This window comes from Nematolebias whitei, chromosome 8 (assembly GCF_014905685.2).
Source record: "Nematolebias whitei isolate Nwh7 chromosome 8, NemWhi1, whole genome shotgun sequence".
In the NCBI taxonomy this organism is placed as follows: domain Eukaryota; kingdom Metazoa; phylum Chordata; class Actinopteri; order Cyprinodontiformes; family Rivulidae; genus Nematolebias; species Nematolebias whitei.
The window spans coordinates 13,266,646-13,293,711 of record NC_056505.1 but is presented as its reverse complement, the minus strand read 5'-3'; the positions used below and the strand labels follow the sequence as shown (position 1 = coordinate 13,293,711).

The window sequence follows — 27,066 nt, the reverse complement described above, 5'->3', positions numbered from 1 at the left end:
TTTTGTTCCACCTCATGTACCACATGTGATACAAATGACAATAAAGTCACCTTGAACCTTGATGATCCATAAATGTTCACAGACCCCAGGAATTTTGCCATGGATTTTTCTAATGGTTACCTGATTGGAGAAATTCTTCACAAATATCAAATGCAGCATGATTTTAGTATGTTCCTGAAGAGAGAGTAAGTTGGTCTTGTTTAAGTTACTTATATTTCTCCAAATGTGTTTTTGCAACTAATCTTTACTGTTCTCATTTCATTATAGTACTTCCATCGCCAAAGTGAATAACTTTACACGACTTGAGCCTACTTTAAAGCTGCTGGGGATCTCCTTTGACATCAACACAGCCCAAGATCTGATGCAGGAGAAGGAGGGTGTTGTTACTCACCTTCTTTACCAACTTTATGTCTCACTTGAAAAGAGAGAGAATACAGAAATCAGCAGGACAATGATGGAAATTAATCGACCCCCAGGCCAAGCTTTTTTGCACAAAAAGGAGCATGAGATCTTCTCTTGTGTAAGTTTTGTTTTTTTTAATCAGTAAAATAATGAGTTAAATATTCTTGCTTTTTACCAATAATTACATGGTTAGTAGTTTTTAAATAATTTTTCTTTTACATAGCGACTCCCTCAGGTGGTGAAGCGTGATTCAGACCTAAAGCTTCAGAAAATTTCTCAGCGCTTTGAGGATAAATACCAGCAACAAGTGAATGACAAATCAATGGTGACCCAACCTATGAAGTCAAGGAGGCTGCTCAAAGTCCAAGATAGGAAAAGAATGGAAAGCAAAGAGAAGGTACTGAAGAACATGCAGAGCAAAAACAGTTTTGTTACCTTTATACACAATTTTAAAGTACATTAACTTAATCATATATATAAAGCAGTTTATATATTTATAGTTTTGTGTGATGCAGTGCAAAGGTTGACATTGAACACTATTTTTCTTCCTTTTTTTTAAGTGTGATGTACTGTTTATAAAAGTCACATGAACACTTGCATGCCTTGATCAGTGTTGACCATGGTGTGTTGTAGGTGCATCATCAAGACCACAGTGATGTGACTGAAAACCAATTTGATGTGCCAAAACCATCTTCCTCTATTTTAAATGTTAATATAAAGCAAAAACAGCAACAACACAAAGAACAAGAAGCACAGGTGAGACCAGAATTTAAATATTTATGTGATTGTTAAATGATCTTTACATTTTACATCATTTTGATATTATCCCTTTGCTTTTCTGGGATTGTGTTGAAGTAGCTAGTTCAAACTGAAATTGCTCAATTTGAGGACAAAAAGAAGAAACTGGTTACTTCCAGTTTTTCTTACTCATCAAGGTAAGGGAAAGGAATTTTCACTATATTAGTAATTAATTTGATTGCTCTTTTTATTAGTATTTTTTTACAGCAATGCATTTTTATTTGTGAAAGCTTTTTTTGTATTTGCAGTTGTCTTGTTTTCCTTGATTTTTCTCTTGATAGCATCAAACAGGACTGTGAAGGTTTTGAAAGTGAACAAAAGTGGTTATTAAAATCCAATAGTGAGTATATACAGGGGATCCGACAGCGGTTAAAGGAGAATAAAATCACTTCTGAGCAGAGGGAAAAAAGACTTGACAGATTTTTGGTGGAGCAATTCAAGGCTCTTGAAGCGCAGCAGGTAAACCTTCAAATTGACCTTTTTGTGAAGTCACCTGATCCTTAAAAAAACAAAACAACACCCCAGGATTGCAAGAATTTATTAATCATGAAGTGGCCTATCTCCTCTATTCTTGTTAAGAACTTGAAGTGAATATGATTTAGAAATACCTACATATTATGTAATATGGTGATATAATTACATATTATACTCTGTTCAAATTGTTATTTTTATCTATTATCTTCTGCTTTACACTTATATTAGTTTGCCAGTTAAATATTGGGCTTACTCTGCTTTAGGAGGTGCAACGAGAGGAACAAATGGTGAGACGTCTGACACGTCAGACTAAGCAAGAACAGCGCTTGGCTGCCCAGCTAATGCAGATACGTAGGCAAAAAGAAGTGATTCTGGAGAATTGTGCATTCAGAGAACAGCAGTACCAACAGAGAAGAGAAAAAGACTTCCAGGAAGCTCTGGACAGAGAGGCGGTAAGAAAGATTGAGTATGAAAAGGAATGATAAGCTTTGTTTTTGTCTCAGTGATTGCATGGGTGGAGTCTTAGGGAAAGTAGTAAAAAATATTTACTGTACTACATATTTAGCTGACAACATTTTGTATTTGAACAAGGGTGAAGCATGTGAACGTTTAGTGGTTATCAAAAGATCTGAGTGCTCAAAAAGAACATATTGTAAAATGGTGGACGGGGTCATTGTTTTAGATATTCAATGTCAAATGATAGCTTTTATGTACAATTATTTTAAGTACACAGTAAAGACACTTATGCAGTATTCTTTTTAGTCCAACAATGTAGCACTCCATCCATTCATCCATCATCTTCCGCTCGTTCCAAAGTCGGGTTGCAGGGCAGCAGCTTGAGCAGGGATGCCCAGACATCTCTTTCCTCAGCCACCTCTTCCAGCTCTTCTGGGAGGATTCCAAGATATTCCCAGGTCAACTGAAATACATATTCTCTCCAGTATGTCCTGAGTCTCCCCTGGGGTCTCCTCCCAGTCAGACGTGTCCTAAGTACCTCGCATCCTTACCAGTTTCCTGAACCACCTCAACTAGCTCCTCCCAATGCGGAGGAGCAGCGGTTCTACTCCGACTCTCTCTCGGATAATTGAACTTCTAACCCTGACCCTAAGGGAGAGTCCAGCTACCCTGCAGAGGAAACTCATTTCAACTGCTTTTATCCTGTCCGCTATCTCGTTCTTTCAGTCTTTATTCAGTTTGTGGCCATAGGTGAGGGTAGGAACATAGACCGACCAATAAACAAGAGTGCTTCACCTTACAGCTCAGCTCCCTCTTTAACACAACTTACCAGCACAGAGTCCGCTATACTGCCAATGACGCACCAGTCCATCTGTCAGTCTCACTCTCTACTTTTCCCTCACTCTTGAACAAAACCCCAAGATACTTGAACTCCTGCACTTGAGGCAGAACCTCACCCTTGACCCGAAGAGAGCAAGCCACCTTTTTCCGACCCTGAGGACCATAGCCTCAGATTTGGAGGTGCTGATTCTCATCCTAGCCACTTCACATTCAGCTGCGAATCGCTCCAGTGAGAGCTGAAAATCATGGTACAATGATACCAACAGGACCACATCATCCACAAATGGCAGAGACAGAATCATGAAGCCACCAAACCGGACTCCCTCTGCTCCCTGGCTGCACCGAGAAATTTTGTCCATCAAAGTTATGAACAGAATCAGTGACAACAGGCAGCCCTGGCCAAAGTCCAACTCCCACCCTGAAGTGGTCGGAATGTAATTTAATGTAATGAAATGTAGCACTCCACTATTATAATGTATTTTGAGAAAAATGTGATGTTATTTTATAGAATAAGGAGAACCTTTACAGGAGTAATGTTACCTAACATTGCATGTAAATTAGACAGAGAAAACCCACTTCCCCTTCACCTTTGCCAACCTTTCCTTATTTATTCTTGCTTACCTTTACAACTCTTTTCATTAATATTATGATATTAATATCAGTAATCATTCAAATAGATACCGGTACTTCAAAATTGATGTAGTTTCAACAGTAGTAAACAGTTAAGCCATGCAGTGCCCTCTGATTTTATCTACATGTCTTGGTCTGGTGTAGGTTTTGGCTCAGCAAGCTAAGCTGGCCCGTGAAGAAGATATCAAAAAGGAGCTTGAATTCAGTAGCAGGATTGCTGCTGAGCGTGCGCAAAGCAGACACAAAAAGCATTTTGAGAGCTGCAAGGACATTCTGGGGCAGATAGTGGACTTGGCAAGCAAGGTTGGAGAATATCGTCAGCTCACTGAGAAGTATGTTGCTTATTAAAATGGAATGGATTATAAACATACAAATCGTGTGATCTATCAGTCAGGTCCTCTAGACAGATTTAAAAAAATAAAAAAATATATTATTATTTATTATTATTAATATTATTTTTATTATATATTTTTTAATCCATCCAGAGGATTTGACTTAACTTTGTTAGCGTTTTCTACCTGGATTAATGAATATACATCAGGGCAAATTGCCTGATCTCCATATTTACTTCAAAGACAGTACATGCATTTTTGGAAGTGCTAAATGTGTTGTAAAATTTATTTAGTTTATACAACGTTTATAATGCTGTAAACCAAATTAATCTATTCAGATGAAACATTAAATACAATATGATACCTTGTTCAAGGAGACCGAACCATTTTCAGATCTGTTTTTATGCACAATTACAAGAGTATCTTGGCCTCTTTTTAGTTTTATGTTGTTCTGTTCAGTTTAATTCCAAAGATGCTAATGAGAGAGTGGAAGGAATTATTCTTCAGAGATCTTCCTCTTTATGAGCCATTGAAAAGCAGTCAGCCAGAGTATGAGCGGTCCACGTCACTAGACCCCACAGAGCTTAAGAAACAGAAGATACTCAACAACCTGGCTTATTATGAATACACAGTGAGTTTAAAACAAAAGCATAGTACCAGTAATTAAATGTGGTTTGTTTTTATCAATCACACACATTTTTTTTTTTTTAACAAATAACCAGTTAACTAACCCTACACTGATAAAATTATTTTTTTTCTAAGTAAAGCCTTCATGCTGTCTGAGTTCAACTAACCTGATTTATTTTCCCTACACTTTTTAGAATATGGTAGGGGAATGGGCTTGGCCAAAGGAAGCAACTGAGACAAAATTACCACCAAGCCCCAACAACATTCTTGTCCATGTTGTCCAACGACTGGAGAAAATTGTTCATCCATCCGTCATCAAATCAGCCTCCCCTTCGTTTGGTCACACTCCCATCAAAGCCTGCGTACTGGGCAAGTTTTGCTCAGGCAAGACTACCTGCCTGGCTAAGATTTCTGAAGGTATCAAATCTGAGCAAAAGAAGCACATCTATATAATAATTAAATTCAGTTAGTATTTTCTGAAAACGTATATGCTATAACTGAAATTATGTGTTTTTCTGCTTTAGCACTTGGTATTTGTGTTTTATCGGCCGACACACTGATTGAACAGAGACTGAAGTCTGTAGAAAAGGTAAATCAGTAATTGTGCAGTTAATGTAGATTTTTTTCTTTAAAATAAGTCTATATTTATGATTTAATATAATTTTCAAATACAAACGCTCACTTATTTCAGGAACATGAACTCTTAACCTCATTTTTTACAATTAAACTAACATTTATATTAATTGTTCTTGTTTCTCAGCATTTTATGAATTGTTTTTACTAATTAACACAACAGATTAATATATATATATGGATTAATATAATAATTAGAAATTTTAAAAAGTAAAAGCGTTTTTTCTTTAGTTTATTGTGTCTGTATGAAAAAAAATAAGTTTTTTTTCCCCCCTACGTGGCTTTTCTACAGCTACCTACTTGTGCAACACAAGGAACTGTTGCAGAAAAAGGTACAAGGAAAGAAAATACCATCTCAAATGATCTGTTAGTGGATGTTATGGTAAAGGCAATCAGGTGAGGTGTATCAGATGCTGTAATATACTTTTATCAGCAATCTTACAAATACTAAAATTGTTTTTCTTCTGTCATTAGTCAAATTCCAGCTCAGTCAGCTTGGATCCTGGATGGCTTTCCATATAACATCACCCAGGCTCATCTTCTAGAGAAAGCTCTGGGCGGGTTTGTAGAGGAAGTAAATGAAACCGTCAGCAACACAAACCTTGCTGCAGATCCAGATCCACCTAAACCCTCCAAACACCCTGCACCTGTGCTGGATTTGGCTCTTCTTTTGGATATCTCAGATGAGTGTGTGGTCAGACGGGCATACAAACATGATGGTATTTTGCAATGATCTGAGGTTCTTTCTGTCTATATGTACACTCGAACATGATTTATTTGGTGTGCGTACTTGTTTATATGCACACATAGGTCAAATGTTTTAATCGTTTTGTTTTTTTCCAAACCTGATATGGGCACAGATGCAGCTGTTACAGCTTCCCAACCTTCAGATTTGTATGTTGCACAGATTCCAATCAGGTGGGATTACTAAAAAATGCATGGTAGCTAATGTGTGGATATAATTACCAGTATCAATAACATAATGTTCTCTTACAGAACCACAACATTTCAAGAAGACTGGCCAGAGTTAGAGGAATGGTTTGGTGAAAAGCAAAACATTTTGGCCCGTGTCAGTGCAGATGTGGATGAAGGGGAGCTTTACAGCAAGGTGGAATCCATCTTGCAGCGAGTAATCCAAAAAAAGCATGAAGGTAACTTTTTGCCATATAATTACATCAAGTCAAGGTCTTTTATTGTCATTTGCTTCACTTGTGGTACATGAGTTGGAACGAAATTGTGTACAGTGTACACAGTGTTGTGTACACAATTATCCTCTCAAAAGCAACTTGTGTTTTCTTCCTTATGACAGAAAAATGATAAAAATAACAGTAAAAATAACTATTTTTATGAGACACTGATTGACTTGTTTGAACATTACAAAATTGTAATCTATCAATATATTGGCCTGGGCACAAACACCATTTGCTAAGAAGATTACAACATATTTCTTTTTCAGCTTTTGCTAATCCTGCTGTTGAAGATGTGGTGTCAAACAGTGCAAAACCACGGGGCACTCCTTTACCTTTTGCAAAACAACTAACAGCTTTTACTGGTGAAGAACTTGGCTTTATGGAATCCTGCTCTATTCTTAAGGAGGATAAACTTCAATGTTCTGATTTAGCACTTACTGATCCAGAGCTGACCGTAAACAGTTGCCATTGAAAAACGTATCAATGTTGTTATTTTAAAATAAATGCAAGCTTTTTTGCCTTACAATAGGCCACACTGGAAATGTGTCACCTTCCTCAGTGTACGATGAGAACAATCACGATGTCTCCAAGGACCAGTCAAAGACCACATCTTCAAAACCAGGTTCAGCTCATCAGCTCTTTGTGGATGAACCCATTTCTTTGGTAAGATTATATTTATTGTTTTTGTGGATGCTGGGATAAAACTTTCTTTGGGCTGCTCCCTTCTTCAGGGATTGCCACAGCGAGCTATCTTGCATGAAAGATTTGATGATTGTTTTACTCCAGATGCCTTTTCTGATACAATCTGGGCTTGAACCCCTACAAGACTTTGGCACTGACCACCGTACACCACAGCTGTATTTTTGAGTGCTAGGATAGCTCTCTGTATTCACTATAAGTTAGTTATGTCTATTACATAAAAACAAGAATCAGTGGTACTTAACATTTTCACTATAAACCCTTTTTACAACAGTTGATCAGCCTGCAGTCTCCTACCTGTATTAAGTGTTAGAGTTAGTTGACAGTAGAAAGAAAATGACTGGATGACTTTGTTAAATATTCTGTTACACATACCAGTATTTGTTTTGTTTACCTCCTCTCCTTACCTAACTCCAACTTTGTTCATGTCTTCCTTTTTGTGTCTTTCTCCAAGGAAACAGCAGAGTACCTTTGCTCATACTGGGACAATATATGTGAGTCTTATGTGAATAATATACAGCAAGTAATGGAGCATCTGCGCTCACAACTCGCTGCTGTTGATTTGGACTTTTTCAATATCAGGTATCATAACAAGCCCTTTAACTACTTATATTTCAAGAAAAATATTGGTGTGCAGAAAATCCCATTATAAGCACTTTTCTATTTAGTACAACATAACATTTTGAATATTAATAATTAATTGTTAATTCCGACACCTTTAGCATCACTTCTAGTAATCATAATCTTGTGTTTTTTTTATTTGTGTTTCTAGACTTTAATAGGCATTTTTATTGTTGATTCAGCATGACATCTGAATTACTGACGGAATACATTTATACGTTATCAGTTATAGGCTGTGTGCTTTAATTTTACAGCCAACACAATTTGCACACTGCAGTTAAATCATACATTATTCGTTCTACTGCACCCCATAAGTTAAACAGTTTTCATTTATAAACTAATAATATTTTTGTTCTTACTGTTGTTTTGTTTAGAGAAAGATACAAGCAATACTTGGGTCGCCCTGACTTGAAACAGGAATTAGTTTCTCAGTGGCAAAAGGACTTCAATAGCATAGCTGATGATATGAGAAAAGATGAGGATACCAAAGCAGAGCTACATCTGAGAATGGATGTAAGAGGAATTCGTAATGTTCTTTAATGTAATACTAAAGCTTATAAACTGTCTTTTTGTCTCTCTTTAAAAAACAAGTATATTGAAGTGGTTCTGATATGTGCAGGAACTGCGTGAACGACTGTGGGACATTATTGATAAATGTAAAGAGGAAAATGCGCACGAGAGGGCCACCCTCAAAACTAATGGGTGGCTGGAAGCCCACACTTCTCTCCTTACCAACCACCACTCTATACTAATACAGGTAACTTCACAAATTTGAGTTAGTTGATTGAAGACTTTAAGTTTGTTGTTTCAATTCTAAAGTTTAAATGTTGATTTTTACAGATACATAAAATTTGTATTAATAGATTGCTTGTGTTGTACAGATAGAGCTGAGCTATTTTTGGGAAACACTCTGTCTTCTAAGGGTCTACTACTGGGGTATGCACAGGCAGGTGCCGCTGAAACCACTCTCTAAACTTTGTCATATCAACTTGATCAAAACCCCTGGAAATACAGACGAGGATGAGAGGCAAGAAACTAGCTGTTAATATCATCTTACGACACAATGAAATTGACACATTTGCCAAAAGATTATTAATATATATCACACATGCATCAAATATTGATATGTATCATACAGAAAATACTTTCCAGTATAATGGCATTTAAACAGTTTTCCCCATTTATAAATTTTCTTTTCTACAGATGCCCTGACTCTAGAGAAGCAACCTCAAACCAGGCTCAGTCAGAACCTGAAGAGGTCAGAGTTTCTGCCACACTCAAATTAAATAATTCATGGAGAATTATTTGGATCCAATATCAAAATAGTGATTCATTGCATTGTCTTCTCTAGCCATCAGATGAGAAACTCATCTCAGACTACGAGGAAGCACTTAAAGCCATCAGCACATTGGTAATGCTCTGTGTGTTGTATAAAGAAGTTGTATGAAAGTGCTAAAAAGTATATATAGCATGGGCAGCACGATGACACAGTCAGTAGAGCTGCCTCCTCTCTGTTGTTTTTGTATTGAACGTTTTTGAATTTCTCAGGAAAAAGGTTGCCGGATTGAATCCCGGCCAGTGGGCCACTCTAGGTGGAGTCTGCATGTTCTCTCCATGCATGTGTGGGTTTTTTCTGGGTACTCCAGTTTCCTCCCACAGACCAAACACATGCATGTTAGACTAAATCGTCCCTAGGTGAGAGTGAGAGTGTGAATGGTTGTTTGTCTCGTTTGTCTCTATGTGTCCCTGTGATGGACTTGCAACTTGCCAGGGTGTACCCCGCCCCTCGCACAGTGATTGCTGGACATGGGCACCAGCGACCCCCGTGACCCAAAATGGAATAAACGGGTAAAGATAATGGATGGATGGATGGATGGATGGATGGATGGATGGATGGATGGATGGATGGATGGATGGATGGATGGATGGATGATGGTTTGCAAATGTGTAGGTGTCAGCAGAGACCCAGCAGAGGGAGACAAAAGAGCAGAAGGAAAAAGTGCAAGAGAAAGAGCAGACATTGGAGAAGAACTCAACATCGTCAGATCAAAAACAGACAGGCATGCATCTAAGAAAACACACACAAAAACATCTTATAATACTTATTTTTAACTGACCTTCCATATGTTTACCTTTTTCTCTTAACTTGGAATTTATTCGAACCAGATGTTGACACAGAGAAGACACAGACTGAAGACCTCCCAGAGACGACTCACGATCAAGAGATCAGAGTGAAAATACATGAAGAATATACAGCCGCACTAATTCATGAGGGTACGTATGCACACACAAACACTTTAAAAATGCAATACGTTATGTCACAACACTTCCAGCTGTTGCAACAACATATTTTCAAACACGAACATATTTATGTGCGGCTCTAAAATATTCAGTTTTTTTAATGTGTTTATGTACTTAGATATTTTAGCGCATACAGTCCATGTCATTGTGTGTTTATAGTCCCTTTTTTGTGTTCCTCTTTCTGTATGATTGGTCGTGTTTTCCAGAGACTGCTGCAAAGCTGCGTGTTGAGCTGGTAAAAGATCATGGTCTGGTGATGGTTCACTCTTTGGAAAACAGAGCTCATGAGATGTTTACCAACATGGAAAAGTGGTTTCAAGGACGCTATCTGTCAGAAATGAAGAAGTATGACATATACGCATCTACAAATCTTACATTTTATATGACTAAGTGTGCCCAAACATTTAAAAGTTGAATGGCACTGCACTGCATCATTTAACATAGTTTATTACAGTTAACACAGAATAAAAACTATTTGTTCATCTTGTTTTATCATATTGTTATACATTTGAAAGTTGAACATATTGTACAAATCAAAAAATAATTTTTGGGCTTGTGTGTTACTGTACTTAGTATGAAATTGACAAAACACTATTGTTGTGAAAATCCATCCATCCATCCATTATCTTTACCTGCTTATTCCATTTTGGGTCACGGGGGTCGCTGGTGCCCATGTTCAGCAATCACTGTGCGAGGGGCGGGGTTGTTGTGAAAATATTTCTAATATTTCTATTGTATCTTTGGAATAAGATTTTAGAAAATAAATACCGGTACATGGGTCTTAATGTCCAGAGGACCAGACTTAACTTTTTTTGATTTTTTTAACCTGGATTATGGAGCATGCATCAGGATAAATACCAGTACATTGTTTTGTTTTGTTTTTAAACTATGGTTTTTGACCAGAGAAAGGCATTTTGTTGTTGGTAAAATATATTTTATGTGTCTCTCTCTCTTTGTCCAGTGTTGACCAACTATCAGAGGTGGTTCGCCACTTTATAGAGACTGGTGCTAAGCTGCAGTATGAGCTGGTGTTGGTTTGTACAGGCTTTCAATGTTAATGTATACCTCAATAGTCAACATTTAACTTGTCCGATGTTACAATTTATTTTCATATATTTTACTCCAGGATGGATGTGATTTCTATTTGAATGGAGACTGTCTTTTGGTACCAAGTCCAACACCTCCTCCTCGTCCAGCTCCTTTTGAGAATCCAATACAATCCACACTAACTATTGCTCAGTTAGAATCACTACACCATCAGCTATGCAACATTGCTCCATCAGGTGCAGACAAAGAACAAAACTTGTGGCGTTATAAGATCAGTTAATTGTTCTGTCCATCATTTTTTTTCTTTTTTTGTGCTTTTTAGGCCTTATATCAAGCTTTGAGTTATCTAATTTCCTTGAAGACACAGTTTCCATCAGCAGAGGCAGAAACATCTTACCTCAGCCCTGGACAAATATGAATGAAACACAGGTATGTAGAACAGAATCTTCTAAATTTAAATCACAGCTATGTGACACCGTAGTTATAAACATGTTCATGAAAATTCACATAAAGATGAAATTCTCTTTCAGATGTTTGTTTATTTTCTATTTTATCACATCTTTTGATGTTATATTACTTCATTTTGGTGATTATAGAACCATGTATTGCAAGGTAAATTTCAGTCTAAACAAAGTACTTACTGTCTCTTTTTAGTTGGTAGAGGTTGTATCTTTAATAAGGGATGAATTTGAGCTGGTAGACTGGCATCGGTTTCTGCTCAGTGCTGCTCTTCCTTGGCCATTTCCCACATTGACACAGCTGCTAGATGTGCTGCAACATTTCAAAACAGCAGATGCTGATGGCGCAGGCTACATAAACCAGAAACAGTATTTACAGGTTAGTGCTGTCCCGGTTTATGATTTTCAAGATATATATTTCGATTGTGTTCACATGAATTCCTTGTTTTCTAGAAAAACTTGTACATTCAAATTTTAAAACGTCTTACATCTCCAGTAGCATACCTCATGCCATAGCTGCATGCTTAGTCCTTAATTGCTCTTTTTTTTCATTTGACAACAGACAGAATTATGGTTTTCCAGTGAGACTGTCCAGAATGTACCTGAAGACCCTTCAGATCCATTACCTTTCAGCCGTCTGGCTAACCTACGCAAGGTAAAAGGTTATTATTTCATTCAGTTAACCATCATCCTGAATATAATAAAAGGGGAAACATAAAAGTATTGATAATAACAGTGATATTAAACATGTATATACTGTATACTGTTCTTTGATAGTGGTTTGTGGAAATGCAACAAGCTAAACTCTCTCCAGTTTTTCTTGAACAACAAACAATCTTTACAAAAGTCTAATCAAACAGTAATGATTTAAAAAAAAAGTTAAAACAAATACTCTTTTGTTGCTGGAATCTCATTGTAAAAATATAACACGGTATTTAATCTGATTTTTAAAAAATCAGTCACTTCATATTTGCTCTAAATGTGAGGGTTTTGTGTTTACATAATATAAAGCCCCAACAAAGTTGAAGGCAATTAGCAAAGATGTTTTTGTCTGTCTTTTCTTCTCTTAGTTCTTTTTCCAGCTGTTTGCAGACCATTCCAGGTCTCCTCCACGACTGGATTATGTGTCCATGTTGCAGTACTTTGCAGCTGACCCTAACCCTCAACAGGGTTTCATCAGAGCTCTTAGTGTAGTGTTAGGACAACATATCCATCACCCTCCATCAAGCCTTCTAGTAAAGGTGGGAAGAAAAGTGAATAAAATCCCTTTCAAATACCAAATACAATATTGTTTTTTTTTTCTCAATAATGATCTTAAAAGAGCCATTATGTGGTTTTCAAGTTGCTTTTTTAATAAGAATATTTAAAAAAAAAAAATTTAATGACTGATCTCTTGTCTTGTGTCTCGTCATATTGTCATGGTGTGTTGTAGTCCATGCCGAGTTTTGAAGAAGCCTCAGAGCTCTCCTCACACTTTAATGGGGACTACATGGAAGAAGATTCCTTGTTTGCATCAAGCTGCTTTATTAAGGATCAGGAAGTGCCACTTCCTGCTCTCTTTAATGTTATCTGCCACAAAGTTGCCAAGTTGAAAGACAACTCCCCCCTTCCTCCGGGCTGCCTCAGTCAGGAGGAGCTTACACAGGTATTAACAGCCGTACAAGTATTTAGTAAAACTCTTTAACAAAATACCAAAAATGACACTTAAATGTTGAAAAATATGTGTTTCTTCTGTATCCAAACATTGCAGTTTATTTTAAATTAAGTAATTAGTTAATAATAATTAACTGAACTTAATTATCTAAAAATATTTGCATACCATGCTATAAAGTCTCCTGTCACATTAATGCAGTTTATGTCTGCTGTCTTCTAGCACCTGCTGAACGTGTACAGGGATCTGGGATACAATCCAGAGGACTCTGTCCCTTTCTCTATTCTTTCTAAGCATCCTTACACTCAAAAGCTGATAGAAACCTCAACACAATACCAGCTTGTGGTAAGTTTTTATATTTATCCATCTGTGCTTTTATTTGTCGCCTTATTCTAAAATATGGATTTGATTAGACTGCCAAATACCCAAAATGTTCACCATCATGTACATTGCAGATCACATTCACAAGTTTAACCTGTATCATTTCTGAAAAGCTGTTTGTCTCTGGTTCATCTTTTGTCTTTCAGGACATTCACAGTGTGCTGCTTGGATGAAGAACAATAAATGAGAGGCATAACTTTTTGTCTTTTAACAGTTTTCAGTTTATTGTTAAATAAAAACAAGACATGCTAACAAATCTTGATTCATTGATGTGACTACAAGTGAACTGATAGTTGAAATTATGTCATGCTTGAAATGTCAACAATCACCTCGGTGATGATAGGGTTGACCCTTCTATCTTGCCTTTTTTCTCACACACTCCAGCAGTTTTTCTGACTGACTTGCTTTTCTAATGACCTGCCAGACACAAAAAAAAAGGACCAGTTGCACTTACAATGAGAGCATTGTCCTGGATAACCTGCATGTCAAGCTTGACTTGCCAGTTACGGCCTGCCAAGGCACATGCAACCCTATCAACCCCATCACCCCATCAACGCTAACACAAAGGTGCAGTTCATTCTGCATTTAAATTAGGAACACAAAGTGTAGAATAAACTAAATGTTTGTGGTTCTAGATCAAAAGATTGAGATATTTTGTAGATTTAATTAAATGTAAATATGAATAATAGTCTGTGAAACTGATCCCAACTGTTATCAATAAACAGGCCATCAGTTCATTCATTCATTGATAATATCTGCTTTATTTTGTTCAGATTCACAGAGGATCTGGAGTTTATCCTGACTATTATTAGTTATGACATGGAATGAACCCTGGACAGATTGCAAATCCATCCCAACAATTATTAATATAAATAAATCAGAGTTCAAACAGGACATAATTCTGATCAGTAGGTTCTTTGTTCGATATGTGCTAAATAGGTTAAAGTTATTTTCACTCAAAACCCTTCAGAAGTTAATCCTCTTATCATTATTTTTATTTGTCTCAGTTTATACAATAAGGGCTTGGGGAACTCTTCAGCCCCCTGTCACACCACCCGTTCCCTCCCTTTCACTGCAGGTCCAGCGCAGCTCTCTTGGTCTTCTCATTGTCTGATTTTAGAGAACGCAGAGCAACTCACATGAGACATATACACAAAAAGAATTTGTGAATGAGGAAAAACTGTACCTGAGCACTGGACCTTTGATTGATTTTTGCAAGACACATCATAATAGGTACATTTTAACTATTCTAAACGCAAACTGGAAATTTTACTTAAATTACTTCAAGACAGCAGTTGTTTAAATATTCTAATAGGTTCATTTTTGGGGGGAGAATTGCTCAGTTTTTGTCATCAGTGCTCTTCTTCCAGTTTATTTTTCAGCTGGATGAGAACAACTTTGGCTGAAGGTCAGTGCTTGCTCCTAATATCAGCATGGGGATTGTATTTTGGACGCTCTTTCTTCTAGTTCTTCCAGTGCTTCAGTCTGCCAAGATTCTGACTGTCTGTCTGATTGGTGAGTAAAATAAAAGTAGATTGTGAAATAGCCCATTGGCTTTTGGAATAGAAATCTTCATAGTAACAAAATTCAGGGAAACACACCAATTAATACAAATTATTATAAGTTAAAATGGAAAATTATCGAGATTATTTAAAACAGAAAATCATGCATGCACTGTCGTTTTTTTATTTAGAGTTGCCTTTTGTTTTTTCATAGGAGGAAGCCACTACATGTTGTTAGATGAAATATCTCATAACTTACACCAGCAAGGCCATGACGTCCACATGCTCTTGCAGCTAGGCATCCCAGTTATTACAGGTATTTTGTTTGTTTATTTAAAAACATTTAAACTTATTAAAACTGTACATTTGTCCTGAATGAAAGAACATTCCTGTTCCTACCAGGTTTTTCCTACGCAGCACGTGCAGACACTTATAAAAGAAGCACATGGTCCTTAGGAGAAAAGTACATCAGTGAATACAATGACTGGTTTCTGGAGCAACAAACGCAGTTTTTACTGGGAAGGTGGCTCATATTTTAGAAAACTTGATGATTGGATAAAAACAACACCTCAAAGCACATAAATGATACAGATATTCCTATGTTGCACCATTTTTTACATTTAATCTTTTGCAAATAACTTGTTTATAAAACATTTTTGTTTTTCCTTTTCTCTCAGGGAGAGCTTTAATGGTTTTCTAAACTTCATGGGGCACTTAGCGTTCCAGTGTGATAAGCTATTGGAGGACAAAGAGATGATAACTTTCCTACAAAAGGAACAATATGATATCACCATCATTGATGCTTTTAACCCCTGTTCCTTCATCCTGGCTCATAGACTGAGTATGTGCTGATCATTTCACATTGTCTTTTGTCGTTGTTACAGTCATTTATTTTTTACCTGAAGTTATACAGTCATCATGTGATTTTTGGAATCTTAGTTTCTCCAAATTGTTTCTTAAATATTTCTTACAGTTTTCTTTTCTTTTCCTTCAGGGATCCAGTACATAGCTTTTTATCCAGGCCCTTTGAATGGTCCTCTGTCCATCACTCTTCCCAGCCCAGTGTCCTACATCCCAGTCTTCAGCTCCCAGCTGTCTGACCGCATGAACCTCTGGGGTCGGACTAAAAATTTAATCTATTCTCTGTTGTCACCAATAGGTAAGGATTTTGTTACCCTGAAAATTATGAATTATTGAGGGTAGTCACCTTTTTATAATAATCAAAACACGCTTTTCTAACATGGTTGGTGTCTGCCATAACATTGGATGCATTTTTTCCCTATATCGTAGCATCTTCCGATTTTCATTATCCAATTCTCACAAAAATAATGCTCTCAGTTGATAGATAAAATGGTTGTGGAATATTTTTTCCCAATTTATTTTATGTCAAAGGACAGGAAATGGTATGGTCAGTATTTAGTGAAGTAGCTGAGCGTCACCTTGAGTCAGGCTCACCCTCTGGCGGGCTGAGTGAGTTACACCAAGGAGCAGAACTCTGGGCTTTCAACACCGACTTTTCACTGGAGTTCCCGCAGCCTCTCATGCCTTACACTGTGCTGGTGGGAGGCCTTCTGGATAAAGTCGCCAAGCCTTTGGAGCAGGTTTCTTCTTTTTTATATCTAAAATGGATCAGCCCCTAATTTCTAAAATAAAGTTAATTTTTGAGTCAGGGTGTTTGTTTTTATTCTCCGTCTTCCCACTATATCTTTTAACGTCTCTCTTCCAGGACCTTGAATTATGGATCTCCAGTTTTGGAGAGATGGGTTTTATTGTTGTTACTCTTGGATCAATGGTCTCTTCAGTGTCTGTGGATCCTCTGCTTGAGGAACTAGTGGCAGGCTTCTCTAAGATCCCACAGGCGGTACTCTGGAGGTACAATAAAAGTACATTAAGGTTTACATAAACATGAAAAGCATCATTTTTAATTTAGTGATGTGAATCTGAGAAAATGCAATTTTACAACAAAATCTATAATTGTGTCTAATTTCATGACATTGTGGGATGTTTATTAATTTTTGTTTTGTTTTTAGGTACGATTCTCACAAATGGCCCTCTCATCTGAATAGACCTCCCAATCTCAGGCTGTTAGACTGGCTGCCTATTAATGATCTGCTAGGTAGGAGCAGTCATCTTCAATGGGCCCATTTCACTGAATAATGAATGAACTTTCTTAGAATTGACACATTTTGGGAATGTTAAAAACTGAAGCTTGCTTGTCGTTATTAAAATCCGTACCTTAAATCAGACTCCTCTTATCTTTAAGTTATATCAGTTATTACTTGCCCTCTAACCTTCTTTATGTCATTTTACTATATTTTCATGTTTTTATCAGGGCACAAAACAGTGCGCCTCTTTATCACCCATGGGGGGCAAAACAGCCTGCTCCAGGCAGTGTACCATGCGGTTCCTGTGCTGGGAATTCCTCTGTTTGGGGATCAGTTTGATAATTTGGTGAGAGCTGAGACAAAAGGACTTGGTCTCAGCATCAACCCCAGACACATCACCAGAGACCTTCTCAAAACCACCGTTCATCACCTTATACAAGACTTCAGGTAAATGGGTGGCTCACTGCAACATTAGTGATGTTTGTACACTAAAGATGTGTTTTAACTACTGTTTTAGGTTCAAGTCTTCAGCTTTGTCCCTCAGCAGGATCCATAAATCCCATCCTGTCCCTCCTGGCCTTCGGTTCACCGGGTGGGTGGAGCACATTCTGAAGAGTGGAGGAGGAGCTCATTTGAGGCCAGTTTCACTAACACAACCATGGTACCAGCGATGCCTGCTGGACCTGGTGCTTCTTCTCTGCCTGGGGCTTCTTGGACCTGCAGTTCTTTGGTGGACATTGTGTCGGACCAAGAATAACACAGACAAACACAATAAAACACAATAGACATTTCATAGATTTATTTAAATTATTCAGCTTTACACCTCAATTCTGATTTATTACCTGTACAAATACAACATTTCAGTTCCTCCATTTGCAAATATCACAACTCATTAAATAAGCTGGTATAATTGTGATTCTTGAAGTTAATCTTTAAGCAAATAAAGTGCCAACAAGTTGACCGTTTCCATTTTCCTCAGACTTGCCACCCCTCCTGTCCATTATTTATTTTACTTTAACCAAAATTTAGAAACTTAAAAAGTCTTACTTTACTGCTTAGCATTGTTTATATGAAAACTTACTTTGAGTCTGTTGTTTGCATTCTAATTTCACGCCCGCAGTGCAAAGTGTCCTCCTCCACTCCCCTCCATCAAGTCTGACATATCTTCTGTTTGCAGCGTCATCCTGTCCAGCGCCTCTTGCCTTGACCTGACAGCACTGCACACAGGGACTGCAAACAGTTTGCACACAAATGTGCTTGAAATATGTGCTATAAAACACAAGTTTTGCATTTATGTGTGCTTTAGCAGTTCTTAATAGACTAGCTGTTGATATTTCTATGCAGATTTTGTTTTATTTTAGCAAACAAGCAGTTTTAACAGTGGTACCCCACACCCAAAACCAGTGTTGGATTTGTGCAAAAAGTGAATAGTGCAGTGTTCTGGTCTACTAGCTCTCAACCACCAGCACCACCTGCAAGTCTCAACTTTGACCCAACACCCTCCTTTGTTGGTTTCCTCTGAGTCTCCTTCTCCTTCTTAAACAAAACAAAAGCACACAACCGTTCACGGTCAGTGCTCTAGTCATGGTTAGAAACAGACTGGCCCTTGGAGGACCCCATCCCCTCTCTGTTCCAATCCTCACATCTGTGTTGGGGGTTAGCTGCTGGGAAAATATAGAGTAGCAGGGAAATAATGACCAATTAGGACAGCCTGTTCCCTGTCCATTCAGCTGTCCAATCCATCATTCCTGTCCTGCATTTCATTTGTCAGTTTGTCTGGCAGTTGGTGGTGCCAGTGAGTCTTCCTCTGTCTCGCACGCAATCCAAAATGGGCAGGGCGAAGCACTCAAAGTATAACAGGACAGAACCAGAAGGGGCAAAAAAAAATACAGGAAAATAACAAACTTGTGAAAAAGCGAAGTAAACCAAAGCTAAGCAGATCGCCATCAAAGCACCAAGCTGAAAAGATGCATCAGCAAGGTGAATCTAACAACAGAGGCGTCCTCGAAAAGGAAGAAATTGTGACATTTTAGTTAAATTTAAACTGAAAATTGTGTTTGACATCTTATTTTCAGTCATACAGCAGTGTTTCAACAACCACTTCAGGTTTTTTAACTGTTGTGAACAGTGTGATAAACATATTGCAACAATAACACAATAATTAATAAGTCTGGTAAAAGACAGGAGTCTTCCTCAGTTGGTGCAGATTATTCACTGGATTATAAACGTTCACACCTTGTGTCAACTAAGTCACCACTTTAACTTCTCAATGACGACCAATAAAAAATAAATAAAAACTGGTCATCTGACAGAGACGTCATGCAAACCCCACACAAGAACCCCAACGTTGAACATTTCAGTCCAGTAAAGTTACGAGATATTTTGACTGCAACTGTACATACCTTTAAGTAAATGGTACGACACTGAAATGTTTTTGAAAAATGGGCTTCTTGTGTGGAGTTTCCATGTTTCTAGAGCAAGTGGACACTGAACAGTAATCCTTCCTGAGATAGTTTTCTGTTTTTAGGCTAAACCATTTTTGTTGTCTCAGTATTATTTTTTCCTGACAGTAAAAGGAAGATTGTAGAACAAGATGTGAATATATATAAATATAATGTTATAGAGTGGCTAAGACTCATCCTGTGCTCTGTTTGTTGGTTATAGCTCCATCTACTGACATGAAGGCAGAGTTGACCATCAAACTGAGTCAATAGTGTTTCCTTCCTAAATGTTATAATGTGGTACACTGATGTCATTAGTTATAAATGCTATTATTGTTTACATAAATACTAATAAAAGAAATATGTTTTAGTTTGTTTTAATAACTACTAATCTTTGCTGCAGAGAGCAATTTTATATTTTTTTTCCTTTTTAGAAAATAACAAAAACCATTAGCTACAATAAAATGGCCTTGTCTAAAAGTTTGATAACTGTGTAATTTAAAATGGATTTATTTAGCACCTTCCATATAAAATACACCACAGAATGTTTTACACAAAGATTATAACTGTAAATGTTTTGCATACCTAATTTCTCAATAAAATATGAAATAATAATGAGGTTACTCTTTTTAAAACCCTTTTTATTTCCTTTTAAAATCTAAAATTAACCAAGAAGGTGCAGATTTATAAGTTTGGTGGGTGCGCTTGTTTTCTCTCACCGGCACATAACCTGGCAAGGGAGGTGTTTATTTCTTAAATGGAAGTGTTGTGAGAGGATGTTTCCTTCTAAAGCAGCTATTTATTTTACAACTTTTGTACTTTTCAAAGAGTTACATTCTATTTAAATACAATTACCCATAGAAATACACTGAGCTGTCTTCAGTTCATTTTAAAACATCTCCCAGTCCCACCTCTTTGAATTCTGCTTTTGTCTCCTTTTGCTACATTTAGCTTCTATTCTTTTACATTTAGCTTTTAGCTATTGTTTTGTTACTTTACGTTTTAGCTACCGTTTGATATTGAAAACTTTAAACTACTGTTCTGTTATGTGTTTAGCTTTCAGCTGTACCAGTAATTAAAATTTTTAGCTAATGTTATGCCAATGTAGGCTTTTTAGCTACAGTTTTGTTACTTTTAGTTTTTTAGCTACTGTTATATAAATTGATTTTATTGAACAAACCGATGATTTAACTAATTATTGTTGGAATATGTCTTGATTTCTTACATCTCCTCCTACGGGAGTGCAGCTGCAGCATGCTCTCAGGACATTATTACATGCAGTGGCCATCAGTACGGACTGAACTTTTTTTTTTGTCTGGCTCTCGCTCGAGGTGGCTGCTTTGTCTTCCTTCCCCCGTTTTTCCGTCCTCCTGTTTCGTTCTCTGTGTGTCTGAAGTGCCTGGTACACATCTCCCGAACGTAAGTTAAGATTATGGATCTGGTAACCTGAACTTTCAACGCTACTGACAAATTTTGTTCAACAAAACGACAGGGTCCTGGAGAACCCACTTGCTCTGCTGAGATACACGCTGTGGGGCACGTCATGGATCTGTGGGGAGTGTGGCAGCTTATGTGTCTCTCAGTCTTGTCTCAGGAGGACGGCGAAGACGTTTACAGTTGGATTTATGATAGCAGGGACACTGGGTTTTGGCATCGGCGGAGCTCTGTTTTATCGACTACTGAAGAAGACATCGGCAGCAGTTTCGGTCATTACAAAGTTTCTGAGTCAGTGTGAAGGTTTGATCCGCGTCGTGAGTTCTCAAAATCAGCTGATTTATGAGCTAAACCGTAAGATTTATGAGAATCTCAGGCCACCTGCGGCTTCTGGGACTCGTCAGCATGGTGGGAGCGACCTTGAAGGAGGCTCATGACATGGATCAGTGGAATGGATTCCCACAATCAGGCCATTTTGGAACCAGAACGTCCAGATGGACTCAAGACTGAAGAAAAAAATATGTCTGCCTGAAGAAAATCAACAATCAAAGCTTATCTGTATCTGACTCCTCCGACAGCCTCGGAGATGGGCTGACTACCAAATTTCTCTTGGGTCATGGGTAACCAGGGATAAAACCTTCATCTATCACAACGTCAATGTCTGACAATCACTGTGCGAGAGGCGGGGTACTATCTATGCGGGGTACACCCTGGACTGGTCGCAAGTCCATCACAGGGACACATAGAGACAAATGAGAAACAACCATTCACTCTCTCACTCACACCTAGGGACAATTTTAGAGTTACCAATCAGCTTAACATCATTTTCTTTAATTAATTTTTCTCTGTTTATGTGCTTTATTTTATGATTGTCTATTGTTAAAATCAGATCTCTCTTGTAAATGAGTCCCCGAGACTCAATGGGATTAACCTGTATAAATAAAGGTTGAATGAATAAATGAATGATTTGGGGCATTTTGTTGCCAAACTCCACCTTGTCTGTGCGCCACTACTTACGCCGGGGTATAAATGATGCGGCTCATTCTTGACGGGCACGAGCGTGGTTGGCCACCGTGCTGCTTCAGGATTGGTCGATCCTGACGAGGAGCGCGTGCAGACGTCAATGTTTATGTATCCCTCTGTCTGTCCGTGTAGGTAGCCGCTCCAAGGTCCCTGCAATGTGATTTCCTGACATTTTGTTTTGCTTTTCTGCTCTTTGAAGCCGGTTGTCTTAATCATATTATGCACGCGCCTCAGACATGGGGCACCACTAGCGGGTGAAAGACGGAAGAAAACGAGGAAAACGCCGGAATGGCAGGAGCCTTTGGGTTCAAAGGCTGCCAGAAAATTCGCGGTGCGCAAATTAGAGGTCTGCTCGAGGCCAAGGACTTCTTCCTCTTCGACTGCGACGGGGTCATATGGCACGGAGAGAACGCGATCACGGGCGCGGCGACGGTGGTGAATTCTCTCATCCGCCGCGGGAAAAACGTCGTGTTCGTCACCAACAACTGCACCAGGCCGCGGGAGAATTACGTGCACAAGTTCTCCCGGCTGGGCTTCACCGACGTGATGCTGGAGCAGATCTTCAGCTCGTCGTACTGCTCGGCTCTCTACCTGCGGGACGTCGTCAAGGTCCACGGTCAGGTGTTCGTGGTGGGCTGCGAGGGTCTCCGCAGGGAGCTGCTGGAGGCGGGCGTCCCGTGCGTGGAGGAGGCGGACGACGACCCGGACGCCACCATCTACAACTGCGCCCTGGCTCCGGACGTGAAGGCGGTGCTGGTGGGACACGATGATAAACTGACTTTTCTCAAACTGGCTAAAGCCTCGTGCTACCTGAGGGACCCCGAGTGTCTGTTCCTGGCCACCGACAACGACCCCTGGCACCCGCTGTCCGGGGGACGGATCCTCCCAGGTGAGGCTCAGATCAGCTTTAACCACATCATTCAGTAGAGCCACAGCCCAGGTGCTGAGTCTGGTCTTAAACAACCAGCTGCATCCAGAGGCAACAGGCCGAGCTTTGTGTTCCGGGTTTTTCAAAACAATGCAGGTTTTGTCTGATGCAGGGGCGGATATAGAGTTTTTAAGGGTGGCCAAAGGTGGGAGCTCACTCCTGCAAATTTATTGTTGCAGGAGTTCACATTTGCACGTTAATATTTATGCATCACACACATTTTATAAAACATTTAACACATAGAGTGCTGAATAAAAAAAAAACAAAAAAAACTAATTTTTAGAACTTTATTTTATTTCCACAACAAAAAAAAAAACATTTGCAATGCACTTGACATGAACTCCAGTCTAGCAAACGCTACAAAGACTGCCTTTCTTTGGACTTCTTTAACATTGGTTTTAAACATGTAGGAAAATCTGATGCAACAGCAGATTCTAGGTAGAGGCTGACTGATATTTTGTTTTCTATGACCGACGCTGAACCTTTAGAAATCAGGCAGCCATGGCTAACAGAACACCAAAATATAGATCGTTTGTTTCTGGACAATAGCGTTTTCTTTTTAAAACACAACTTGGTTAATATAAACAAACATTTAACAACACTTAGAGAGCAACACTTAAATATATATAAGAGCATTCTTGCTTATCTTCTAACTCAGTAACCAGTTTTGTTTAAATGGGCAAATATCAGCCAATAAGTTTAGCTGAGTTCAGTGTCTAGCTGCACCCTGATCTGACACAAGGGAGCCCTTCAGTCTTCCATTCTGTTTCTGCACCTCTCCACCTTTAACTGTACATTGTGCTCACAGCAGGCTACTTAATGACGTCTCTTTTTATTACACAGCCAAGAAGCCGAGGCAGTGATCGACAATAAATCACACGTTTTAATTTTCTTCCTAACTGTAGAAAAGATTAGATAAAATGCAGGAGCTTTAATAGCTTTGGCTGTTGGGCGTCGTTATAAAACATTAGCAGCTCTTGCTCTGGGGGCCTCAAAGCCCAGAGCTCAGGAGCTGAGCATCCTGCAGTTGTCATTCAGCAAGTTTGTTTTCTGGTTTAAAATCTAGTTTTATTTAAATATGAACCCACTGGTGAGCTGAACTGAGCTCACCCATTGGCCACCAGTTGAATAGCCCTGGTTTAGATGGAGTAAAAGAGTTGGTACGAGGTAAACTGTGTGTGCATTTAGTTTGGGTTTCTGTGACCTAACCCCATTGAATTTTTGACCCTCCATAGGTTCGGGGTCCCTGACCGCAGCTCTCGAGGTGGCCTCGGCTCGCAAAGCCACCGTGATCGGTAAGCCAAGCCGCTTCATGTTCGAGTGCATCTCCAGCCAGTTCAGAGGTGTGGATCCCTCCCAGTGCCTGATGGTCGGGGACCGCCTGGAGACTGATATGCTGTTCGGGTCAAACTGCGGCCTGGACACCATGCTCACTCTCACAGGCGTGTCTCAGCTCGAAGAGGCCCACGAGTACAGAAACAGTGACCTGACCACCAACCACAGCTTTGTGCCTGACTATGTGGTGGACACCATCGCCGATTTCCTCCCCGCTTTTGAGGAACTGGAAGAACTGAACGATTGACGTGTCATTTCGCTGCCACCACGGGGCACAGATCGCTCCGGCTGCATTTCAAGTGCGACATTAATAAAAGTCTGGCATCTGCACAAAACGTTCCAACTGATGATTAAAAGCAAATAAATAAGACGCTCTTTATGTTTGTGAGCAAGAACATGTAGGACAGAAAAACTACCGTATTTTTCAGACTATAAGGCGCATTAAGCGAAACAAAACAGATAAGTCGAACTTTATTCAGCTTGTTCACAAAAACCACATAAAATAGATTCGAGGTCAGTAAGCACAACCAGAATTAATGCATACGGTGCGCCTGATTATAAGGCTCACTGTCGATTTTTGAGAAGACTAAATAATTTTAAGTGCGCCTCATAGTCCAAAAAATACGGTAAAGTCATCAGTGCATTTCTGTGTTTCTCCCAGTGTTGTAATAATTTGTGACTTAACAGTTTCTTCTTGTTTACTGAATATACGTCATGAAGTCCATGCATAGTATTTGACATTAGGTCTTTAAACATTTAAAATATTTTTGTAAAGCCATGTGTTTAGAAGCTGGTAATTTCCTTTTTTGCCCAAAAGGCTTAAATATGCAGAAATAATTTTGTCAATGTTTGCCTGGCACCTTTAGGTGATTAAAAAAAAAAAAAAAAGTGCAGCAGTGAGCAGCTTTGCTTAAAAACGAAGCAGACAATCTGCTCGTCAGAAGGGTGAAGTGTTATTTCACCTTTGACCTCTGTTACGTCTGTACAACTTGTGCCAATATTCATCCAAGTAATAAAAATCTCTGAAGTTTATATTTAGAAAACTGTTAATGGTGGCCAGTGTTACTGCACTGTTGTGATGTTGTGAATGTTTTATCTTACAAGGCATGCCAGCATTGGTATCAACAATAAATACCTGCAATGTCAACAACATATTGATCGTTTGTTTATATACGCTGCTTGTTTAAGATAAGTTCTCTGTGTTCCCATCAAACGTAAAGAACGCAACAAACAAAATGCATTCATCGTTTAAATCTATTCAATGGTTCACGTGAGCAAAACAATTTAAAGGACCGATTGAAATCTGTATCAACCATTTATTTAAAATTGATGGCATTTCATGTGTAGCTAAAACAAAATATTCACTTTAAAGCAAATTAATAATTTAAAAAAATCTGTTAGGAATACGTGAATCGCCAGTGGAGTTAAACGGAGAAGCTATTATGGCTTTTCAGTGTTTTACAATAAAATGTTCCGTTTAACGTGATCTTAAAGTACACTGCAACCGTCTGAAAATAAACGTATGTTCATTTGAACAGGCTTCATGTAAAACTTTATTCTCCGTGCGTCACAGCATCAGGATTGTGCTGAAGAGCAGATTAAAGAGAGCGATGTCCATCAGAGGACTTTGGTTGCAGGAAGTGAGTCACTCGGGTCCACCACGCTGCAGCACAGACAGGAGAAAATACTAAATTAGTAAAAAAAATATATACAGTTACCCATTATTTGCTTCTAATTCATGCATTTTTTTCATACTTAAAAGTACATTTACAACTAGGTTTGTATGGCACAAATTAAATTACAGACTGCCACAAAATGAAACATGACCTCAACAACATCCCTTATTTTTGACTCCATTAAACGTTTGGATACAACAATGTGCATGAAGCAAAAACAAACTGTCTTAACTTTGATCAAATAGAAAGATAAGAAAAATACATTTTTATTCTTCAGTTGTGCTTCCAGTGTGATCTGTACACAACACCTCAAAATGGTTTTTCAGAAACAGCCGTTGATGATTTTAGTCAGATTTTCATCAGTTCACACTGGAAAGGCTCGAGTTCTGTGATATTACTAAATTAAACAAGCACAGTTGTTTTAGGTTAATGTAAAGACCTTTAAAGATCTTTAAGTTAGTGACTGAGGGCCATTAAAAAACACAAAAACAATAACAGTTCCACATTAGCATTTGGGCTAATCCAGTGTAGCATGTCCTTTTAGTTTTAAAGTCGTGTGATGCATGAAGTCATCATTTATTAGCGAATATATATCAAACAAAAGTGCTCAAATTTTCAACACTTTTACACAATTCTTCCTTATTTGAATTCGTTTTGAAACAAAATAAAACAGCGAACAAACAAATGCGCAAAAGTACAGTAGTCCCTCGCTACTTCGCGGTTCGTTTATCGTGGACTCACTCCATCTTGGTTTTTCAAAATAAGATTAGACATGACACACGATCGGATGATTGATGGATGAGCTGCACGATTGGCATGGAATTTTTATTTTAAATAAATTTTAAATTATTTAGCACCTGTTGCACATTTGTGCAGCCCATACTGCAGAATGAACTTCCTGCTGCAGCTGATCAGCTGTTCTCCGTGCAGAGCGGAGAAGTGGGCGTGGCCAAGAACGCTTGCAGGTGGCTAAGAGCGGAGGAGGCAGGGAGGTGAAATCATGACATTCTGTGCTCTTTTAGAGCTTTAGAGTTTAGAAACATTGTTTAGAATATTGCAAGAATGTGGGAAGGGTTTAAAAC

The 27,066-nt window shown here is 38.5% G+C and overlaps 4 protein-coding genes across 4 annotated transcripts in view; 3 read left to right on the top strand and 1 right to left on the bottom strand.

Moving 5' to 3' along the window:
- The window catches only part of spef2 (sperm flagellar 2), a 14,249-nt gene extending 536 nt beyond the window's left edge, over positions 1-13,713 (top strand). The window contains exons 2-36 of the mRNA XM_037680044.1: positions 83-185; positions 268-520; positions 626-799; positions 1,036-1,158; positions 1,261-1,337; positions 1,449-1,659; positions 1,938-2,126; positions 3,745-3,932; positions 4,392-4,563; positions 4,754-4,976; positions 5,084-5,148; positions 5,485-5,588; positions 5,667-5,911; positions 6,053-6,110; positions 6,189-6,343; positions 6,649-6,801; positions 6,912-7,045; positions 7,536-7,663; positions 8,077-8,215; positions 8,322-8,459; positions 8,584-8,743; positions 8,926-8,960; positions 9,054-9,113; positions 9,654-9,762; positions 9,869-9,976; positions 10,210-10,348; positions 10,965-11,037; positions 11,130-11,286; positions 11,373-11,479; positions 11,705-11,887; positions 12,071-12,163; positions 12,579-12,749; positions 12,941-13,153; positions 13,382-13,504; positions 13,687-13,713. Of these exons, the coding sequence (XP_037535972.1) occupies positions 83-185; positions 268-520; positions 626-799; positions 1,036-1,158; positions 1,261-1,337; positions 1,449-1,659; positions 1,938-2,126; positions 3,745-3,932; positions 4,392-4,563; positions 4,754-4,976; positions 5,084-5,148; positions 5,485-5,588; positions 5,667-5,911; positions 6,053-6,110; positions 6,189-6,343; positions 6,649-6,801; positions 6,912-7,045; positions 7,536-7,663; positions 8,077-8,215; positions 8,322-8,459; positions 8,584-8,743; positions 8,926-8,960; positions 9,054-9,113; positions 9,654-9,762; positions 9,869-9,976; positions 10,210-10,348; positions 10,965-11,037; positions 11,130-11,286; positions 11,373-11,479; positions 11,705-11,887; positions 12,071-12,163; positions 12,579-12,749; positions 12,941-13,153; positions 13,382-13,504; positions 13,687-13,713 (4,790 nt within the window). The remainder of the gene's footprint in view (positions 1-82; positions 186-267; positions 521-625; positions 800-1,035; positions 1,159-1,260; positions 1,338-1,448; positions 1,660-1,937; positions 2,127-3,744; positions 3,933-4,391; positions 4,564-4,753; positions 4,977-5,083; positions 5,149-5,484; positions 5,589-5,666; positions 5,912-6,052; positions 6,111-6,188; positions 6,344-6,648; positions 6,802-6,911; positions 7,046-7,535; positions 7,664-8,076; positions 8,216-8,321; positions 8,460-8,583; positions 8,744-8,925; positions 8,961-9,053; positions 9,114-9,653; positions 9,763-9,868; positions 9,977-10,209; positions 10,349-10,964; positions 11,038-11,129; positions 11,287-11,372; positions 11,480-11,704; positions 11,888-12,070; positions 12,164-12,578; positions 12,750-12,940; positions 13,154-13,381; positions 13,505-13,686) is intronic.
- Positions 13,714-14,973: 1,260 nt separating this feature from the next.
- On the top strand, positions 14,974-17,932 carry LOC119413268 (UDP-glucuronosyltransferase 3A1-like). Its single transcript, XM_037680306.1, has 10 exons — positions 14,974-15,055; positions 15,257-15,358; positions 15,445-15,565; positions 15,720-15,883; positions 16,037-16,201; positions 16,435-16,643; positions 16,769-16,914; positions 17,073-17,158; positions 17,375-17,594; positions 17,665-17,932. Exons 1-10 carry the CDS (start codon positions 14,974-14,976, stop codon positions 17,930-17,932), a joined length of 1,563 nt encoding a protein of 520 aa, XP_037536234.1.
- Positions 17,933-22,064: 4,132 nt separating this feature from the next.
- On the top strand, positions 22,065-24,844 carry LOC119413267 (pyridoxal (pyridoxine, vitamin B6) phosphatase). The gene is made up of 2 exons (XM_037680305.1): positions 22,065-22,934; positions 24,209-24,844. The coding sequence occupies exons 1-2, from the start codon at positions 22,334-22,336 to the stop codon at positions 24,553-24,555; spliced, it is 948 nt and encodes a 315-aa protein (XP_037536233.1). The 5' UTR covers positions 22,065-22,333; the 3' UTR covers positions 24,556-24,844.
- Positions 24,845-25,656: 812 nt separating this feature from the next.
- Positions 25,657-27,066, bottom strand: part of mrps36 (mitochondrial ribosomal protein S36) — a 3,953-nt gene continuing 2,543 nt past the window's right edge. Inside the window, exon 4 of the mRNA XM_037680303.1 lies at positions 25,657-25,971. Coding sequence (XP_037536231.1) covers positions 25,954-25,971 — 18 coding nt within the window. The 3' untranslated portion in view covers positions 25,657-25,953. The remainder of the gene's footprint in view (positions 25,972-27,066) is intronic.

Excerpts from the sequence above, each read along its gene's own strand:
- LOC119413267 (XM_037680305.1), top strand. The coding sequence starts at position 22,334 with ATGGCAGGAGCCTTTGGGTTCAAAGGCTGCCAGAAAATTCGCGGTGCG. Across the intron at positions 22,935-24,208 it reads CGGGGGACGGATCCTCCCAG|GTTCGGGGTCCCTGACCGCA; the intron begins GTGAGGCTCAGA and ends GACCCTCCATAG.
- LOC119413268 (XM_037680306.1), top strand. The coding sequence starts at position 14,974 with ATGGGGATTGTATTTTGGACGCTCTTTCTTCTAGTTCTTCCAGTGCTT. Across the intron at positions 15,056-15,256 it reads TCTGACTGTCTGTCTGATTG|GAGGAAGCCACTACATGTTG; the intron begins GTGAGTAAAATA and ends GTTTTTTCATAG. Across the intron at positions 16,915-17,072 it reads CCACAGGCGGTACTCTGGAG|GTACGATTCTCACAAATGGC; the intron begins GTACAATAAAAG and ends TTTTGTTTTTAG.